Source organism: Taudactylus pleione, unplaced genomic scaffold, assembly GCF_031769625.1.
Source record: "Taudactylus pleione unplaced genomic scaffold, aTauple2 ptg000046l, whole genome shotgun sequence".
NCBI classification, from domain to species: Eukaryota; Metazoa; Chordata; class Amphibia; order Anura; family Myobatrachidae; genus Taudactylus; species Taudactylus pleione.
In genome coordinates, this window is record NW_028284448.1 from 10,942,434 (window position 1) to 10,960,673 (window position 18,240).

At 41.9% G+C, this 18,240-nt stretch overlaps 1 protein-coding gene across 1 annotated transcript in view; it reads right to left on the bottom strand.

The window, feature by feature from the left end:
• The window catches only part of METTL24 (methyltransferase like 24), a 70,476-nt gene that overhangs the window by 16,092 nt on the left and 36,144 nt on the right, over positions 1 to 18,240 (bottom strand). The window contains exon 3 of the mRNA XM_088460414.1: positions 16,560 to 16,699. Coding sequence (XP_088316540.1) covers positions 16,560 to 16,699 — 140 coding nt within the window. The remainder of the gene's footprint in view (positions 1 to 16,559; positions 16,700 to 18,240) is intronic.

Genomic DNA, 18,240 nt, shown 5'->3' on the forward strand with positions numbered 1-18,240 from the left:
TGTTGGCCTAGGATTAGGAGGATGTAAAAGTGAAGATAGAGTAAGTATGTAAAGTTATGAATGGACTGTGGTTATAGGGGATGTAATTGGGCAGGATAGTTTATGTGGGGAATTTGATAAGCTTGTATGACTAATTTTTCCCATATTCTCCTATGTTTTAACTCTGCGGTGTTGTTCCAGCTAGCGCTGAGGTCCGCTTGCGCTGTGACCATACATCACTCCCGGATGGCGCAGAGGTCCGCCTGCACTGCACATCGCATCCAGCTGGCTATGAGGTCTGTCTACACTGTTCCTGCTCTGTGTGTGTTTACTCAGAATGCTAGCACTCAGGCTGCACACCTGAGTTCCCTCCACAACTCAATGTGGGCACAGCAGTGTTGGATTCATCAGCTGACTCTCCTTCACCACTCAGAGTGCTGCTCCCTGGGGATCCACCCCTATAAATTCAATTTCCTGACTGGCCTCCATTGCCAGCACAACATCGCTTCTGCTGAAGTTAAAGCTCAATTAAGTTCTTCACTTCAGCAACATCGGTCACAACCGATCAAGTTCATCAATTCATTAATATCGGACTCATATCAATTAATTTCTTCAATTCATCAACATTGGTCTCAGGGCCTGATTCAGCAAGGAACGCAGTTGCTAATACGCACGCAATTGGTCGATTAATTTGCACTGCGCATGCGTACACACATGCAGTGCGCGAACAAGCAATTGCGATGGGAACTGCAGCTGCAGAGGCTACGCAGACCCAGAGCAGAGTGCGAAAGCTGGCATGCCAGTGTGTTTCAACGCCCTTTGCAGGGGCGTTCATAAATTAGCCACTGCGCTACCAAACGCAGCTTGAGGTCTCATAGCGTGCAATGAAGTTAGCAATTCCTGAGTGGGGTCTGACCTGCCTTAACTGTGCAAATGGGTCCGATGTCACTCGATGTTACTGATTAATTTGCCATGTTCCCCAAGTATACGGATGTGTGTAAAGGGAAGTGGGTGTCCTTATGTTAGGCTGTGATCGCAATGCGATTGCAAACATTTGCATTTCACTGCTGATATTTGCAACTGCTATGCGTGCGTATTAGCAGAATAGCGATCCTTGCTGAATCAGGACCTCAAACTGATCAATTCTTCAACATCGGATTCAAATCCATCAAGTTCTTCAAATCATCAATATCGGTCTCAAACCGATCCAGCATCATCGGTCCCAATCTGATTCTGCTCATTCATTCAGTATTATCATCTCCAGTTCTCATTCCAACCTGCTGTTTAATAAAAACCTTCTATTTCTGTCCTTGCCTTCGGGCCCATCATCCACTGCCGTATCTCTATCTCCCCTTCAGCCTCCTGCGCCTGTTCCTACCCAAACCAACCCTCAAGCGTGACAAGAGGTGAGTTTTCAGGGAATGCTTGAAAGTGTGGAGACTAGAGGAAAGTCTTATTTTGCATGGGAGGACATTCAACAGAGTGGGCGCAGACCAAAATTATGTAACCATGTATTGGAGTAGGTGATGCGTGTGGATGAGAGAAGCATATCTTGTGCACAACGGAGAGTTCGGGTTGGGAGACATTTTGAGATAATAGAAGAGATGTTCAGTGGTTTACTAGCAGTGAATACAGAATTAAGAGCACAATAGAACATCAATGTTTTTCCCTTTAGAAGTATAGAAACCTAGATTTACTAAGCAGAGGGTTTAGAAATCACCGTAAACTCGCCTAACAAAAATGGGGTGATTGTGACAGGTGAGATAGCTCAAAAAGCATGCTGTTATCTGGTCAGTCAGAAGGAGAGGAATCATTATGTATTAAATAAGGAGGCAGATAACATTGATAAGTCTCTTATGGGTGAAATACTATTTTATTAATATATTATAGGGAAAAATATTATTTAATTTTATAAAGAGAGCAATATTATTTATGAAATATAGTAAAGGGCAAAATTCATTGTTATTTGGTGTTTACAAATGTGATTACGACGTGGCCTACATTTATTGTTTTATGAAGTGGGCATGTTTATGGTGGTTTCATTGCAGTCAGGAAAAGAAAACTGTAAAACAGGTTTGGTGCTTTAATCTGTCGCTATGTGGAGGGGGTTTCAAAAACCCCAGAAAAACTGCTGCTTAGTAATTAAGGGGCTGATTCAGAGGTGGATGCTATTGCAGCCGCGACTGTCTTTTTGCGCAACGCGACTGCATATTTATGCTAATGCTTCAGCCAATGGGCTTCCTACTGAGATGCCCACCTACTGCGTCTTTAAACCGCTGATGTGTGTAAAACATCACACCATCGAATGCACATTGGGTGCACCATCATACATTAGAGCAGCCCTATGAATATGAGTGCTCAGAATGTCTGTCGGAACATGGCTGCTGGTGCCATTGCAACTATGTCTTTGGACGCAGTTGCTGGATGTGTCTAGCCACCTTCCCGTTACCTCTCAGGATTGCCCCCTAAAATTGTCTCTCTCTCCAACCAAATGTGTTTTGTGACCGTCGGCGATAACCATCGGGGCGCATGCACAGTGTGACTCGGACGCATGTTTAGTTCAATAAACATTGTACAACTGCTCAAACATCGGCACTGCGTCCACCTCTAAATCAGCCCTTGAGTAAAACAGATATGTTATACGGTACTAGAATGCACCTATTCATTTTATCACCGTTTTTTAACTTCCCAAATATATAAAAGTAAAAAATAATACTGCAAAAGTGACTACCGTATATACTCGAGTATAAGTCGACCCGAATATAAGCCGAGGTACCTACTTTTACCTAAAAAAACTGGGAAAACTTACTGACTCGAGTATAAGCCTAGTGTGGAAATGGCAACAGCTGGTAGTGCCCCCAGTAGTAATTCCCCCTGGTTGTGCCCCCAGTAGTAATCCCCCCCTGGTAGTGCCCCCAGTGGTAATCCCCCCCTGGTAGTACCCCCAGTAGTAATCCCGCCTTTTAGTGCCCCCTGTAGTAATCCCCCCTTTTAGTGCCCCCTGTAGTAATCCCCCCTGGTAGTGCCCCCTGTAGTAATCCCCCCCTGGTAGTTCCCCCAGTGGTATTCCCCCCTTTTAGTGCCCCCTGTAGTAATCGCCCCCTGATAATGCCCCCTGGTAGTGCCCCCTGTAGTCATCGTCCCCTGGTAGTGCCCCCTGTAGTTATCGCCCCCTGGTAGTGCCCCCTGCAGTCATCGCCCCCTGGTAGTGCCCCCTGTAGTCCCCCCCCCGAAGTAGAGAGAGACGTGATAACAATAAAAAAAAAAATAAACACTTACCTGAAACTCCCGCTCATGGTCCCGCCGCTGTCCGCTCCTGGTCCCGCCGCTGTCCGCTCCTCCGGCCGCTTTGCATGGGAGAGACGTCGTCATGACGACGTGTCTCCCATCACCCACTGCGGGAGCCGGAAGATGGCTCCCGCAGTGGGAGCAGCAGCAGCCGCTGAGAGTCTGACAGACTCTCAACGGCTGCTGATTACAGCAAACACACAGCTGCCGGCTCCGGCGGCTATGTGTTTGGCAGTGTGTAGCGCTGACCGAACTCCGTCCGGTCAGCGCTACACTTGACTCGAGTATAAGCCGAGGGGGACTTTTTCAGCACATTTTTTGTGCTGAAAAACTCGGCTTATACTCGAGTATATACGGTATATATACAATAGATAATCTGTGTTACATCATGCATGGACACTAAAAGCGGCCATCTCAGTCCTTGCACATTAGGCCACACGAATGTACACAAGGGAAGGACTTTGTGGGCCATTTGCATAAACTCGAAGATCGGCGACCGCCAACAGATGCTTGGACATGGAGGAGCAGCATATATTTACTGATCCATCATCAAAATGTGAGGTGAGGAGGGCCATTCTTCCTGAATATTTATCTATACAGAGCACATAATAGGGAGATCTGTGGTGCGCCAGTTGCACGGGCATTCATGATCACTTGAAATATAATGCACATTTCATTCGACACATACAATTAAAGACATATACATACAAAATACTTGTTACATTGCAATGACTAATGCCATCCATAAAAAAATAACACTTAGAACAATCAAATTGATACAATTATTTTATATCACAGAAATACTAAGGTCAAATTTAACTATCAAAGAGATACTAAGATCAAGTTAAAAAAAATATATACAAACACATGCAAAAGGTTTCAGGCAATGTGCTACATAGCAGCAAGTCAGATATAAGTCTAAAATTGCTTACCACAGCTGCACGTAGTAAAATCCTCAATGTCTGTAACTTATAGTATGTCAGCATCTTCAGTCACATTGTGTAGAAGTCTGCTACAATAAACATGCCATGTCTACTGATTGCTGGTAATTATGCATAGTCTGCAGCCATAAATTAACATGGAGATACTGTCCGAGGCGCTTTTCATAAGAGCTGCAACATCCCCTTTCAATTCTAATAACGTTTGGTCACATGGAGACACATGCCCAGCTGACACCACTGATGACTGAATATGCAGCTGCCGCTGACCACTGTAAAAACTGAAGAGGACAGGTACCAGGGGCTGTAGTCATCAGCAAAAGCCCCTCTGGCCTTGACTGGCAGCCCTCTATCTCTATTAACAGACACAAATGGCGAGTTTTTGCATTCAGTGCATGCGCCTGTGTGAATTTACGGATCTTTATTATGATCTTTGCATATGTCCATCCTATTCTGATTCAGGCACAACTTGGCCGGATCTGTCTTTCCATGAAATCAGGAATTTTGTATTGGGAACTGGGCCCTGACTTGTGGGAATGTCATAGGAGTGTCGTGGGTGTGTATCAAAAGCTCCGTGCAATTCTGCTGTACGGGTAAGGGAAGACTAGCATGGGGCTGGTGTAAGTGCTGATACAACATGGGTATGGTGTAAGTGCTAATGATGATGTTTACGGCTGCCAGCGTAAAAGCAATGTGTGACACAGGTTTCCGCTTGCACACGCACAATCCCCTGCATTAGTTCAATAGATATTTGCATTAGGATAAGGTAGTAAATCAAGCTAACGCGGCTGCCCACAACTACAGCCACTTTGTGTGAGTGCTTCTGTCACTCTTCCCTGCATGTCCGTTATAGGCACCTTTCAACTTTGTGTCCGCTTTTGCTGTATGCACTGTGCACATGGGCTGCTGTGCAGCCCGGAAGGCAATTGTGTCAATTTCACTAGGTTTTATGTATTGAATGATTATTGATATTATTGTTCTTAATGTGTTACATGTGTGATTTTTTTAAAATAAATAATAAAGTTGTTTTTTTTTATCTGAGCTTCATTGGTTTTATAGTTCTCTCAGGCTCTTCCCACAGAACATCTTTTGCTTTTTTGTTGTTTTTGTTTTACTGGGAATTATGAAACTATTGCAGCAAGGTGCAATGACTAAATAAGGATTAACTAACCTATCTTTGAGCGCACAGTATACATTTGTATATTCAGTGGTGGAGAGGGAGCAAAAGTCAGAGAAGAATGGATGGTCCCTTCAGTTAGGAGGGCAATGCAGAGAGATGTACCGGATATCACTTTGGGGCGGGAAACAGGTAACAGGAGGGGACTGCCATGGCAGGTAGCAGCTGTTATTCTCAAGCCAACCTGTTTATTTGTGCAATGCACTATTGGACTCTGGGCCTGATTCAGAGCCGCTCGTAAGCGGCCGCTCGTTCGCTCTGAGCAATGTTCGCACAACTGCGCATGCGTATGGGTCGTAATGCGCATGCGCAAACTAGTCATTGCGGTCGGAAATCGTGAGCTCGCAAAACAGCGAGGGGCTGCTAATTTGATTGACAGAATGTACCGTTTGTGGGTGGTAACAAGGGAAGGTGCTTGAAAACGGGGGAGATCCGAACGCAGGCGTGCCTAACGGTAAAAAGGGCGTTTAATGGGAGTGCATAATTAGTAAAGGAGCGTCATCGACCACGTCACTTGGTTGTCTTTTAGCCTGAACTGCTCGCAGTGATAGCGGTAGGAAAAAGCTACCACAAGCACTGCGAGCAGCTCAGATGCCTTTCGATGTTCCCGATTAATCTAATAAATACCGGAGATGACATGTGATGCGAACGACAAAGGGGCGTCTTTACAAAATAGCGAGTGCATTTTTCGTTCGCTCGCTCAGAAATAGAGGCGTCAACCAACCCGCAAAGAGCGAGTTCTCAATTTAAATAGCCGGCCCTTTTTTTGGAACGACCATCCACAAATAGCGTCCGGGTCTGAATCAGGCCCTCTGTCAAGTAGCCGATCGGTGTGAGATGTAGGTAAGGGGGTCTGGGACAGATACCATAGTGACATAACCAGACAGGACTTCAACGGCAGCTGAGGGTCAAATGCTTCATTTTGGCCCACATACATAGATTGTATGGGTGTATGTTCACATCAGAAGTGTATGGGACCTTGGAGGGGAAAACACCCACATCAGTCTGACATTGCACAATCACTCTGACCCTTGTCCTTCCTTTTTATCATTGGTCAAACCCCAGCTCTCTCCTCCTGGAGCTCAGTTATGGATATTAAACAACTTTCTCTAAGGGTTGATCCTTCATATTATTCCCTAAAATGTATTCTTTAATGTAAAAGGGGAGAGGGTCGTAGCAATTGCCTGTTTTTATTTGTCTCTCTTGAAAATCTTGTGTTTTGTTGCATTTGTGTGCTTTACCACCCTCAAAACATAATAAAATTTTTCAAAACTTTATTTAATTAATAAGTTTATGAGATTTAAAATTTTTCAAAGTCGTCTATCAAGGAAAGGGTGGCCAAGGTACAAAATTTGTCAGGGGGCCCATAATTCTTATGGACTGGCCCTGGTCATAGAGACTAGAGAGTCATAGAGCCTAGAAAGCACTACAGACCTTCATGCGGCAATATCAAACAACTTCGCTCAAACATCTCCAATGTTTAATAATAAATCAGAGGTATCATTATTGAACAGGTTAGTAAATGTAGTCATTAAATGGCAGCATTCTGCCCGTGTATATGGTCCTCTTCCAAAAACACTAACAGGTTCAAGTGGAGACCGAAACGAATGTCCAAATGTCATCTAATATCAGGGGCGTATCTACCCATTGGCCAGCATGGCACTCGTCAGGGGCGCCGTCCAAAGGGGGGGTGCCGTCCGGCAGTGCCAACAGTAGCCAAGGAGTGGACAAGGCCCCGGCCCCACAAGTGTAGGGCAGACTGCAGTGATAGCGGTCTGCCCTACACCGTTTACAAACACACAGCTGCCAGTGGCGGCTGTGTGTTTGTAATAGCAGCCAGCTAATGAAAGTCAGACAGACTCTCATTTGCTGCTGTGTCGTCCGCGGAGGGAGCCGGCTTGGGCTCTCTAATGAGCTCCGTGTGCCGGCTCCCCCCGCAGCATGTGATGGGAGAGACGTCATACGTCATGACATCTCTCCCATGCAGGAGAAGAGCGGCCGGGACTCACAGCAGACAGCGGCGGTCACGTCAGGAGCGGGGATCAGGTAAGTTTAATTTTTTTTGTTCTTTGTGTGTGTTTGTGTGTGTAAGCCTGGCACTAGGAGGGGGGGGCACTGAAATAGAGGGTGGCCGCTACTGGGGGCACTTTATGGGGGGGGTGCCTGCTACTGGGGGGCACTGTATAGGAGTGGCCACTACTGGGGGCAATTTATGGGAGTGGCCACTACTAGAAGCACTGTATAGGGGTGGCCACTACTGGGGGCAATTTAGGGGGTGGGTGGCCACTACTGGGGGCACTGTATAGGGGGGAGACTACTACTGGGGGCACTGTATAGGGGGGGACTACTACAGGGGGCACTGTAAAGGGGGGCTACTACTGGGGGCACTGTATAAGGGTGGCTACTACTGGGGGCAATGCATCATAGGGGGATTACTACTGGAGGATTACTATTGGGGGCACTGCATAGGGGGGGGGGCGCCAGTCCATTACATTGCCAGGGGCGCTTGGATCACTAGATACACCCCTGTCCAATATATCAGTTTACATGTGTAACCAAATAAATAAATGATCCTGTCACTCAGCTCTAAGGGCCAACAAGTAGGAATGACTTGTGTGTGCCTACATTTCTATAAAGGAGCAAAATATCACTTCAAACCACTACTCTACCCTTAATAGGCCCTGACATATCATGACACCTATACCCTACTGAATACTGATGAGAGCATAGGGCTGAGTACACAGTTGAGGATATATTGGACAATATATTGTTCCAACACGGATCATAATTACATTGTCCATATGGTCTAATGTGTACGCACAATCGATTGATGTCGCTGACGACATCATGCAGATAAGTGGAGGATAGAAGTCTATATCATGCGGTCATACACCTGATCGTGCAGTGTGTATGACTGACTGCTATATCGTTCCATCAGGCCTCGGGTAAGCTGGGATACACATCGTTCTGATGTGTACCCAGCCTAAGTCATTAATGTAGCTAATGTTGCTGTAATTTGGATCAAGGTCATTGAGTATTCTTTTGTTACACAACACATAAAACTTGTCTGAAATAAAATCTCACATTATCTCAGCTGCAACAAGCAAAACTGAGCCAAATGACGTATATAAAACAGGCAATTGTAAAAGAACAAACAGCAATACTATAGCCATTAAACTTGCTTGTTATCTTTAAGTTTTCAACTGTAGATTAACATGGAACAGAGTTACAGAAAGCTTCAATAACTCATGTACTTCCAGTAATCTGAGAAATGCAAACTGTGAGTTGTTATTAATAATGGAGCCACATGACAGTACTGAGCACAGTGCATTCACCCTACAGATAACCATTGGAATGCACAGATATGTGAGGGGCAGAAGCATTGTTCAGTGTTCTGTTGTGTGTGGCCTCGGTGATTTTCAAGAATAATTAATCTTAAAGTAATGATTTCATCTTTAAATAATACTGAAATAAAATTAATGTTGGCCAAATAAATATATGGTTCTGTTTCATTATTGTGAAATGCAGAAAATGTCAGAAATCATTTTTCAATTTGAATTGTTTTGTTTTTATCTTTTGAAAAGGCAGTGTAAGAAAGGCAGCTTGCAGTGATATCACACAGCACTATATATAGGGGTATTCAATATGGGAGCGAAAACATCGTTTTTGCGTTAATATCGCACTTTTGACGTCATTATCGCAGGTTTGACTTTTACACCGTATTCAATTTCAAAGACTTATCGCAGGTTCGAAAAGTCTTTGATAAAAAACGGGGATAACTTTTCACCATTGAATAGGTGTCGAAAAAAAGTGCAGAATTGGGGATTAGGGGTGCAGGCTTAAAAAAAATAGCCTGCACCCCTGGGAATGACATTTAAAAAAGAACTGTGTCAAAAAAAGTTTTACAAAAAAATAGGGACACCCCAAAAAATGTATTTAAAATTTGGTGTGAAAAAAAAAAAAAAGGGAAAAAATTGTTTAACAATAGGGAAATAGGTTCAGGGCTATTCTGCAAGTATGCGGCAGGTGTTTTCTAGAATAGAATTATAGCGGCAGGTGCACAAATGCAGAATTTTTTAAAACTTACTTTAGGGACATCAAAATATGCTAGTACCCATTTTCATGTACCCCAAATTTGATGGGACCACTTAAAAAAAACGAAAAAAATAACCTAAGTGCTCTTCTGCATCACTTCTTCAATGTCGGGAAAAAACACCTGCTGCGGCTATTTAAATCCCCGACTTTCAATTACAGGCTAAAACGGGGGTACCCATAGTGATCCCCCATGTTTTTACAACTTTAAGGGGGTCCTACAATTTTTTTAAGGAAAAATTTGTAACTTTACGCAAATCCAACTCCAATCCGTTTTCGTTAATTTCATATTGAATACGGGGATAAGCGGGCGCGCGCCCGATACTTTGACGCAGGTAAAAACTCTGATATGAAACGTAAACTTCGACAGCGAAGTTTACGTTTTATATTGAGTACCCCTCTTAATGATTGTAGCATCAGCTCACATTAATAATTGCAAATATGCATCCAATATCCACACTGAACACTATGGGGTAAATTTACTAAAGGTCGATTACAGTCATTTTTAAGCGATTTTAATCCATTTTGAATTGATCTAAATCGATGTGATGTTTCTGGGGCTAAAATCACACATTTACTAATAGATTTGTTTTTTTAAGTGTTAGTAATTGTGTGATTTAGCCCCAGAAACATAAGAACAATTTAGTTCGATTTAGATTGATTTGAAATGGATTAAAATCGATTGAAATCGACCTTTAGAATATATGTGTCTCTCTTCGTAGCATCATCACCAAGCTGTTTGCGGATTAGTATTTGAACCCCAAGAGCTAACATCTGCAGAGATAAAATGGAGACTGTAGTGGAATGGGGGCACACCAGACCATCCCAAAGGATGCATAACTATCAACTGAGCAATATTAGGTCACATGAAGCTAATATACATATTGTTTTAATATATGTATATTTTCACAAAAAATGTATAAAAGGAGCCACTTATTTGAAAGTGAAATTACCCCTTATAGGTGAATTGACTATAATTTAGTTGTCATATTTAGATTTCTTAAATTGGGCAATCCAACTATCCAAATTAATTTGGTCATTCCTAATCGTAATGGACAGACCAGTTGTCCTCACAATCAGTGTGAGGGGTGGGCAATAAGCGACTCTACAGGAGTTGTTGGACTACAAATTCTAGCATGCATTGCAACAGTTTAAGCATGGCCAAATAGCAAAACTGTGGCAGGGCATGCTGGGATTTGTAGTTCTACAACAGCTGGCGTCGCTTATTGCCCATACCTATGACCTAGCTCCCCAAATATAATGTGGCCATGAACCCATGTTAATGCAGCCACTTCCATATTAGGAGATTGTTCTGAATTACAAAACTGCAATGTTCGGTCCTACATGAAGTCAGGCATATTATGATTAGAATACAAGTCTGAATACATATCTTCCAACTGTCCCAATTTAAATGGGACAAACACAATTTGAGAGCTCTGTTCCAGATTCCTGATCAGGACAGCTTTGTCCCATTCAGATAGTAGGGAAGCTATGTCCTGTTTCTTACTGCTTTGCAGAGTAGCGCTTACCAGGTGAAAGGGTGCAGAGTCTGCGGCATTGAAGAGGTGTTTGCAGGGGAAGGGAAGGTGGTAACTGACAACCAAATGCATCAATGGTACTAGGCACACCCCTGGGCTATAGCATGCTGCCATTGCAACATGGCCATGCCTTCATCACGGCATAGCTACAGCCCTTGTCCTAATTTTGGGTACTCCTAACAGGCTAGGTATGCTGAAAACATTCCAGCAAGCAGGCAAAGACCATGCAATTCTCATGCACGGGATAACATAAAATTCTATCTAGCTTATACATTGTCCTGCAAGAACACAAATAAAGGACCAATAAGTCCCATCCTGAAACTTTTAGATAGAAACCATGAAGTTGAAAATATTACTCAGTGTTATGGTACATACATATGGTCAGATTTGTCAGATCATCGTTCTCGTTAAACGATAACGATGAACGATTGAACCATTTCATCAACAATTTGAACAATTTCATGAATGATGAATGACTGAACGATTTCTGACAGTATTAAAATGAATTAAATCGTCCAAATCTGTCTGCAAACACAGTTAATGTCAGATATCGTTATCTGACATGCGGGAACGTGCATCGTTGGTCGACATGTCAACGATATGAACGATTTTTACAATCGTTATCGTTCATATCTTTAACAAAATCTGACCGTGTGTATGCAGCATAAACCTGAAATTCCACAACACCTTTAGCTCCTCTCACATACTTAGGACAGTATTGTTATACGATCTAATACAAGTCTAAAAAGGGAGAATTCACTAATCTGATTTACTGTGACATCACAGTCCCTGTGTATGTCTCCATGGTACACTTCAGCACAGCAATTTATCCCTGTCTGTCACTGCCTTGAGTCTGCTGAATTAGAGAACCGCCTCCCTCCTAATGCAGAGAACTGAACATGAACTATGTAGATATATTAAGTATACTCCAGTTCTTTTATGTATATTTTTCTATTCAGTTATACACTGTCTTTGGCAAATTTTAATTTGAGAGCTGTTGTATTTGCTCTTGAAGCAAAGAACTATACATTTGAGGTTATAGTCCACCAATATAATGCTTTATAACAAAACAACAACTACAGAGAATTGGAGTGCAGTCATTTCCCTGCTTAACCAGTACTGTCTCTAACCTCTATTTACTGAAATATGTATATTTTTGTTTAAATCAGGATTAAAATTGTGGTAAGTCCTTGAACTGCACAAAATATCTATTAATACAATAGTATTTCTTTAATTTTACATCCTTTTTAAATCTGATTAATGCTGCTGGAGTTTCAACATAAATGAAATATTTTCAGCAGAGATCTGGAATATAAATATCTACTTGGCTTGTGACATTTTCACAAATGATTTTGCCAAGTGTTAAGCAGCCAACAGTCAGTGTTGCCAAGCGTCTAGGAGGATAAGATGCAGCCCACAGGGAATTAACAGGCTTCAGAGCAGCCAGGATGAAGGAACGCATAACATAAACATTCTATATACTGCTTGCAGGATTCTAGAGTCCGGCCTCTAGTACATAGATACATGAACACTTCTAGACAAAGAGTACATTCATTATCAATCTGGACATGTAACTTAAGAATGCTTTAACCCCTCATGTTACAGAAAATATTAGAAGGATTACATAGGAAGACTTATTTCAGATTTTAGTGGACTGTTTCAACTCGCAGGCAATTGGGTGGTTTGTCACCGCTCACAATGGGAGGAGGTTTGGGGTGACCTAACACTTCAGAAACAGCCCCTAAAGTACCAATTGGGACATTCAAATTAATAGGAGGTATGTTACAAGAAAGTAAGTTGCTATCTGCCTGAAAGAAATACCCACCAACACACTGTTTAAGCAGAAGGATTCCATACTGTTTCAATAATAAGTATAAATTTAGGTTACTTCACACCATTTTACATTTAACAATCTATGTAAACTCTATCATAGTCTCAGAATGTAAACTCTTTAGGTTAGGGTCAACTTCATGTCATTATATATAATTTGTTTTTAACAAGATTTACTTAATGTACGGGATAAATGTTAGTGCTATATAAATAAAATGCTGGATAAATGTTGGTGCTATATAAATGAAATGCTGGATAAATGTTGGTGCTATATAAATGAAATGCTGGATAAATGTTGGTGCTATATAAATAAAATGCTGGATAAATGTTGGTGCTATATAAATGAAATGCTGGATAAATGTTGGTGCTATATAAATAAAATGCTGGATAAATGTTGGTGCTATATAAATAAAATGCTGGATAAATGTTGGTGCTATATAAATAAAATGCTGGATAAATGTTGGTGCTATATAAATAAAATGCTGGATAAATGTTGGTGCTATATAAATGAAATGCTGGATAAATGTTGGTGCTATATAAATGAAATGCTGGATAAATGTTGGTGCTATATAAATGAAATGCTGGATAAATGTTGGTGCTATATAAATGAAATGCTGGATAAATGTTGGTGCTATATAAATGAAATGCTGGATAAATGTTGGTGCTATATAAATGAAATGCTGGATAAATGTTGGTGCTATATAAATAAAATGCTGGATAAATGTTGGTGCTATATAAATGAAATGCTGGATAAATGTTGGTGCTATATAAATGAAATGCTGGATAAATGTTGGTGCTATATAAATAAAATGCTGGATAAATGTTGGTGCTATATAAATAAAATGCTGGATAAATGTTGGTGCTATATAAATAAAATGCTGGATAAATGTTGGTGCTATATAAATGAAATGCTGGATAAATGTTGGTGCTATATAAATAAAATGCTGGATAAATGTTGGTGCTATATAAATAAAATGCTGGATAAATGTTGGTGCTATATAAATAAAATGCTGGATAAATGTTGGTGCTATATAAATAAAATGCTGGATAAATGTTGGTGCTATATAAATAAAATGCTGGATAAATGTTGGTGCTATATAAATAAAATGCTGGATAAATGTTGGTGCTATATAAATGAAATGCTGGATAAATGTTGGTGCTATATAAATAAAATGCTGGATAAATGTTGGTGCTATATAAATGAAATGCTGGATAAATGTTGGTGCTATATAATAAAATGCTGGATAAATGTTGGTGCTATATAAATAAAATGCTGGATAAATGTTGGTGCTATATAAATGAAATGCTGGATAAATGTTGGTGCTATATAAATGAAATGCTGGATAAATGTTGGTGCTATATAAATAAAATGCTGGATAAATGTTGGTGCTATATAAATAAAAAGAATAATAATAATAATACATAATCTTACCATTGCACTAAGCATTACATTTTTTTAATTGTCGACACATTATTCCTGCTATATACGTAGCTGCATCCAGGTCATGCCTGCCTACCTTTTGGACCTCCCCTATGGGCATACTTGAGCGTTCCCATTATCTGTGCTGCCACTAGGCTTTTCAAAGCATGGAATTTTCAGTCATATGGGAAGAGAGGGGAATGAGAGGACCCCCCCAATCATTTTTAAAAGGTGCCTCCTAAAGTATGCCTTGCAGTATTGGATTTTCCCAATTAATGAAAGTGTACAGCACTGCATGTTATGGATGAGGAAGTTGTGGCAAACTGGCATTTGGAAGAGATAGATCAGAGTATGTTATGTATATACCACAGTAAACATATTGTTGAATCTTCATCGCTGAAAATAACAACATGGCATGTTAGGTAAGAATATAGGCTAACTGCAAGTAGTTAATGAGGAGAATAACAGTGAGGTCATCTTTGCCTCTTGAGATAATACAGATGCAAAACATTAATTACTAGATACTCCCCTATCCACCAAACTCCTCACACTTACTTATAAAGCCCTCACGCAAACCTCTCCCCCTACATCTCCAATCTCATCTCCCCGCATACTCCCACCCACTTCACTCAGCCAATGACTGATGCCTCTCCTCCCAACTGATTATATCCTCACACCAAGTGTCGGACTGAGGCATAAAAGGCCCACCAGGGAAAGCACTGGTAGGAGCCTATGCTTAAAGGGTGTGGCCAGCCACCACAGAGACTTGGCCAATCATTATACAGGACATGCCCTGCATACAACATGAATACTACAGTGCGTGGTCTGTTCATCCATATTCCTGCTCTAACAAGTAACTGACCCTGTAAAAAAGGAACAATGTATAATTTCAGTGCACAGTCTGAAACCTGATATAGGAAGAGGAGGTGGAGCCCTCCGGCAGTGGGACCCACTGTGGATTTCCCCTGTACCCCTGTGGGCCAGTCCAACCCTGCTCACACCCAAATACTCGTACCTTCTCCCTTTCAAACTCTCCACCTGTCTCTAAAGCTTCAAACTGGCCTTCAAACCCACTTCTTATTTAAAGCCTTCTAACTCTTCTCCTAACCCACTGTTGTGCCTTGCTCACTGTCTACCCCATCTGTGTCACCCCTCTCACAAGCTGGTCCATCTTCCCTCACTTACACCATGATCTACAATGGCACAAAACCTTTGGGTCCTACCACTGGCACTACTTTTATGGGTATTATGATTTGCATATGCAATAATATTTATATAGCTTTTATACGATGTTCTGCAATGTTTTGTACTGTAAGTCTTTTGCATTTTATGTCTTGTCTTTGTTGGAACTGTTTCTACTTATTTACTTTGTAAGGCACTGTGAAAAACTATTAGTGTCACATAAATAGAGGATAATAATAATATAAGGGATTAATTGCAAGGTAGCAATAGAGTATAAATTATTCTATTACACATAACAAGATTTCATTCATCAATTACCTAAATCAGTACAGGTGTGTCCTCATACATCTAGCCTCAATATGCCATGTGAGTGGTGTAGCATTTTTTCACCCCCGAAAATGCATCTTAGTGACAATCATATGCAACAAATTGCTTCACAAGACTGCACCGATTAATTTGACATGCGACACTAGTATATCTGTGTGCGACTGAGTCTGTATGCGAAGCATGGAAAAAAGTCACAGCCACTACATTATAGCACTTCATATACAGATTCAGACTCAGTCACACACAGATTTACAAGTGTCACATTTCAAATGAATCAGTACAGGCTCATTAAGTGGTTTGTCACATCGCATTGCAACTGCAGGCCCCCATATACGGTGCGATGGCGACAGGGGATCCGTCGTCCGACATGTCGGTCCGTACACACGGTGCGATCGGGTGGCCGACCGCCCGATGTGCCGACTCCCCCGTCTCACCTGCATAGCAATGAATGGGATCACACATCGCATCCCCTGATCCTATGATCCAGCAGAGAGATCAGGGGGTGCGATTACGACCCCGCGGGAGCGCACTCGGCCCGATATCAGGGCCATACACGGTGCGATATAGCAGGCAAATAGCACCAATCAGTCGGATCACCTGCTTTATCGCCCCGTGTATGTGGGCCTTAAGACGCATTTTCAGGCAAAGAAAGATGCCCGGCACATGCTGAGACGTACGGGAGCTTGTGCGCTAAGTAGGGCTGTTTGGTGTGACTGCAGCAATAGTGTATGTGGACACATTTTTTACTATAATTTACAAATAGATTTGGATATTCAGTAAGTCATTACCCCAAGGAGTATACACGACAATGCTTATTTCTCATCTGGTGTGCTAAATTGAATTTATCATCCAAGCAGACTGTCCAGGGCTTCCAGGTGTTCTCAGACTGGTCTGTCAATCCGTTTGTCACCAACCGAGAGCACACAATCTGTGGGGGAAGAATAGAATTCCTGTTACTACAGTATAAATAAGAATATGCAATCACGTACTTAACAGTATAGGAAGTGAGGAAATGATTTCCTCATTTATTCACTAGTCTACCAGTTTTCCAACATTGCAATGATCTACAATGCGTTATATTTTTAGTTCCATAACAGTGGCTACTGGCAACCTGGTTTTACCTTAAAACTAATTAGCATTTTAAATTTCACGACTTATACGCAGTGATGAAATTGCAGTGGTACCCGCAAATTTGGGTCTAAGCTTCATTTTATCCAAAGCCAATAAACCTAACAGTATATTTGGCTGTCTGGGGGGGAAACCCATGCAAATACCGGTAGAACATACAAACTCTGCAATGATAGTGCCCTGGCCGACATTGAACATCATGTCGACACTGGTGAAATGTCGACATGACTAAAATCTCGACAAAATAGTCCCGGTGGTTTGCTACTCCAGGTCCGGCAGTGACGTCATGATGACTTTTGGCACATCCTGCAGCGGTTATGGCAGTGAGTATTCCTAACCTTTCTCTTTGAGGTTAATTTACTAAGAATCGTGTCTGTCCGAGTTGGGCATCGCAGGGACACAAAACAAACTCACAAATTATAAAGAATCATGTTTGCATACGTCATCGTAAAACATGATTCAGTCAACCGTGTGTATTCAGTTGTTTATATGGACTGAACACAATAGATGTGCCTGTCAGCAGCGCATTTACCAGAAGCATGCACAGATCATGCTTATGAGAGTAAAATAGACATTAAATAGTTAATTTAAAAAAAAATGACGTTCCCCCCCAAAAGCATAACCAGCACCAGGCTCTTTGAGCCAACCCTGGTCCTGAAAATACAGGGAAAAAATTAGTGTAGGGGTCCCCCATATTTTAAGAACCAACACAAGGCTCAACTAGCAGGGGGTAATGCCCCACAGGTAGGGGACACTCTTGATGGGGTCACCCCGGCTAAAGCATTACCCCCCTTCCCCTGGGCAGTGGGAGCTGGGTTGATGGGTGTCCAGATTAGATTTAAAATAATATTGTCCTTTACAGTAGGACTACAGGTAGGACTATAGGTCTCAGCAAGCCTGCCCTGCTTGCTGGCACTTGTTAAACCACAAGTGCAAGCAAAACCCAGGCATTAAGGGTCCTCTGGTACCTATAGTCCTATAAAGAAAATATTAAAATAATGACAGTACACACACCAAATGTTTTATTATTTTATTTCATCACACATTCACTCACTCACTCACCCCCACTCACAATACATACTAACCTACTCCCTGGCGCCAATCGGTCCTCTTGTCCAGGTGGCATCCTAGACGCCAGTCGGTCCTCTTCTCCAATAGCATCCAGTGAGTGTTCCTTCACTTCTGTGGCTGTGAGCCTATCAGTGGCCGCTACCATGAGAACAGGCTGCTGGTTGGCTGTGAGTGGTCTCTCTCTTAACCAATGTTGACATAATGACTGCATCCCCTTCAGCTACACTGGGGCTCACTGCTCCCTTTATAAGATACTTCTTACAATCCATT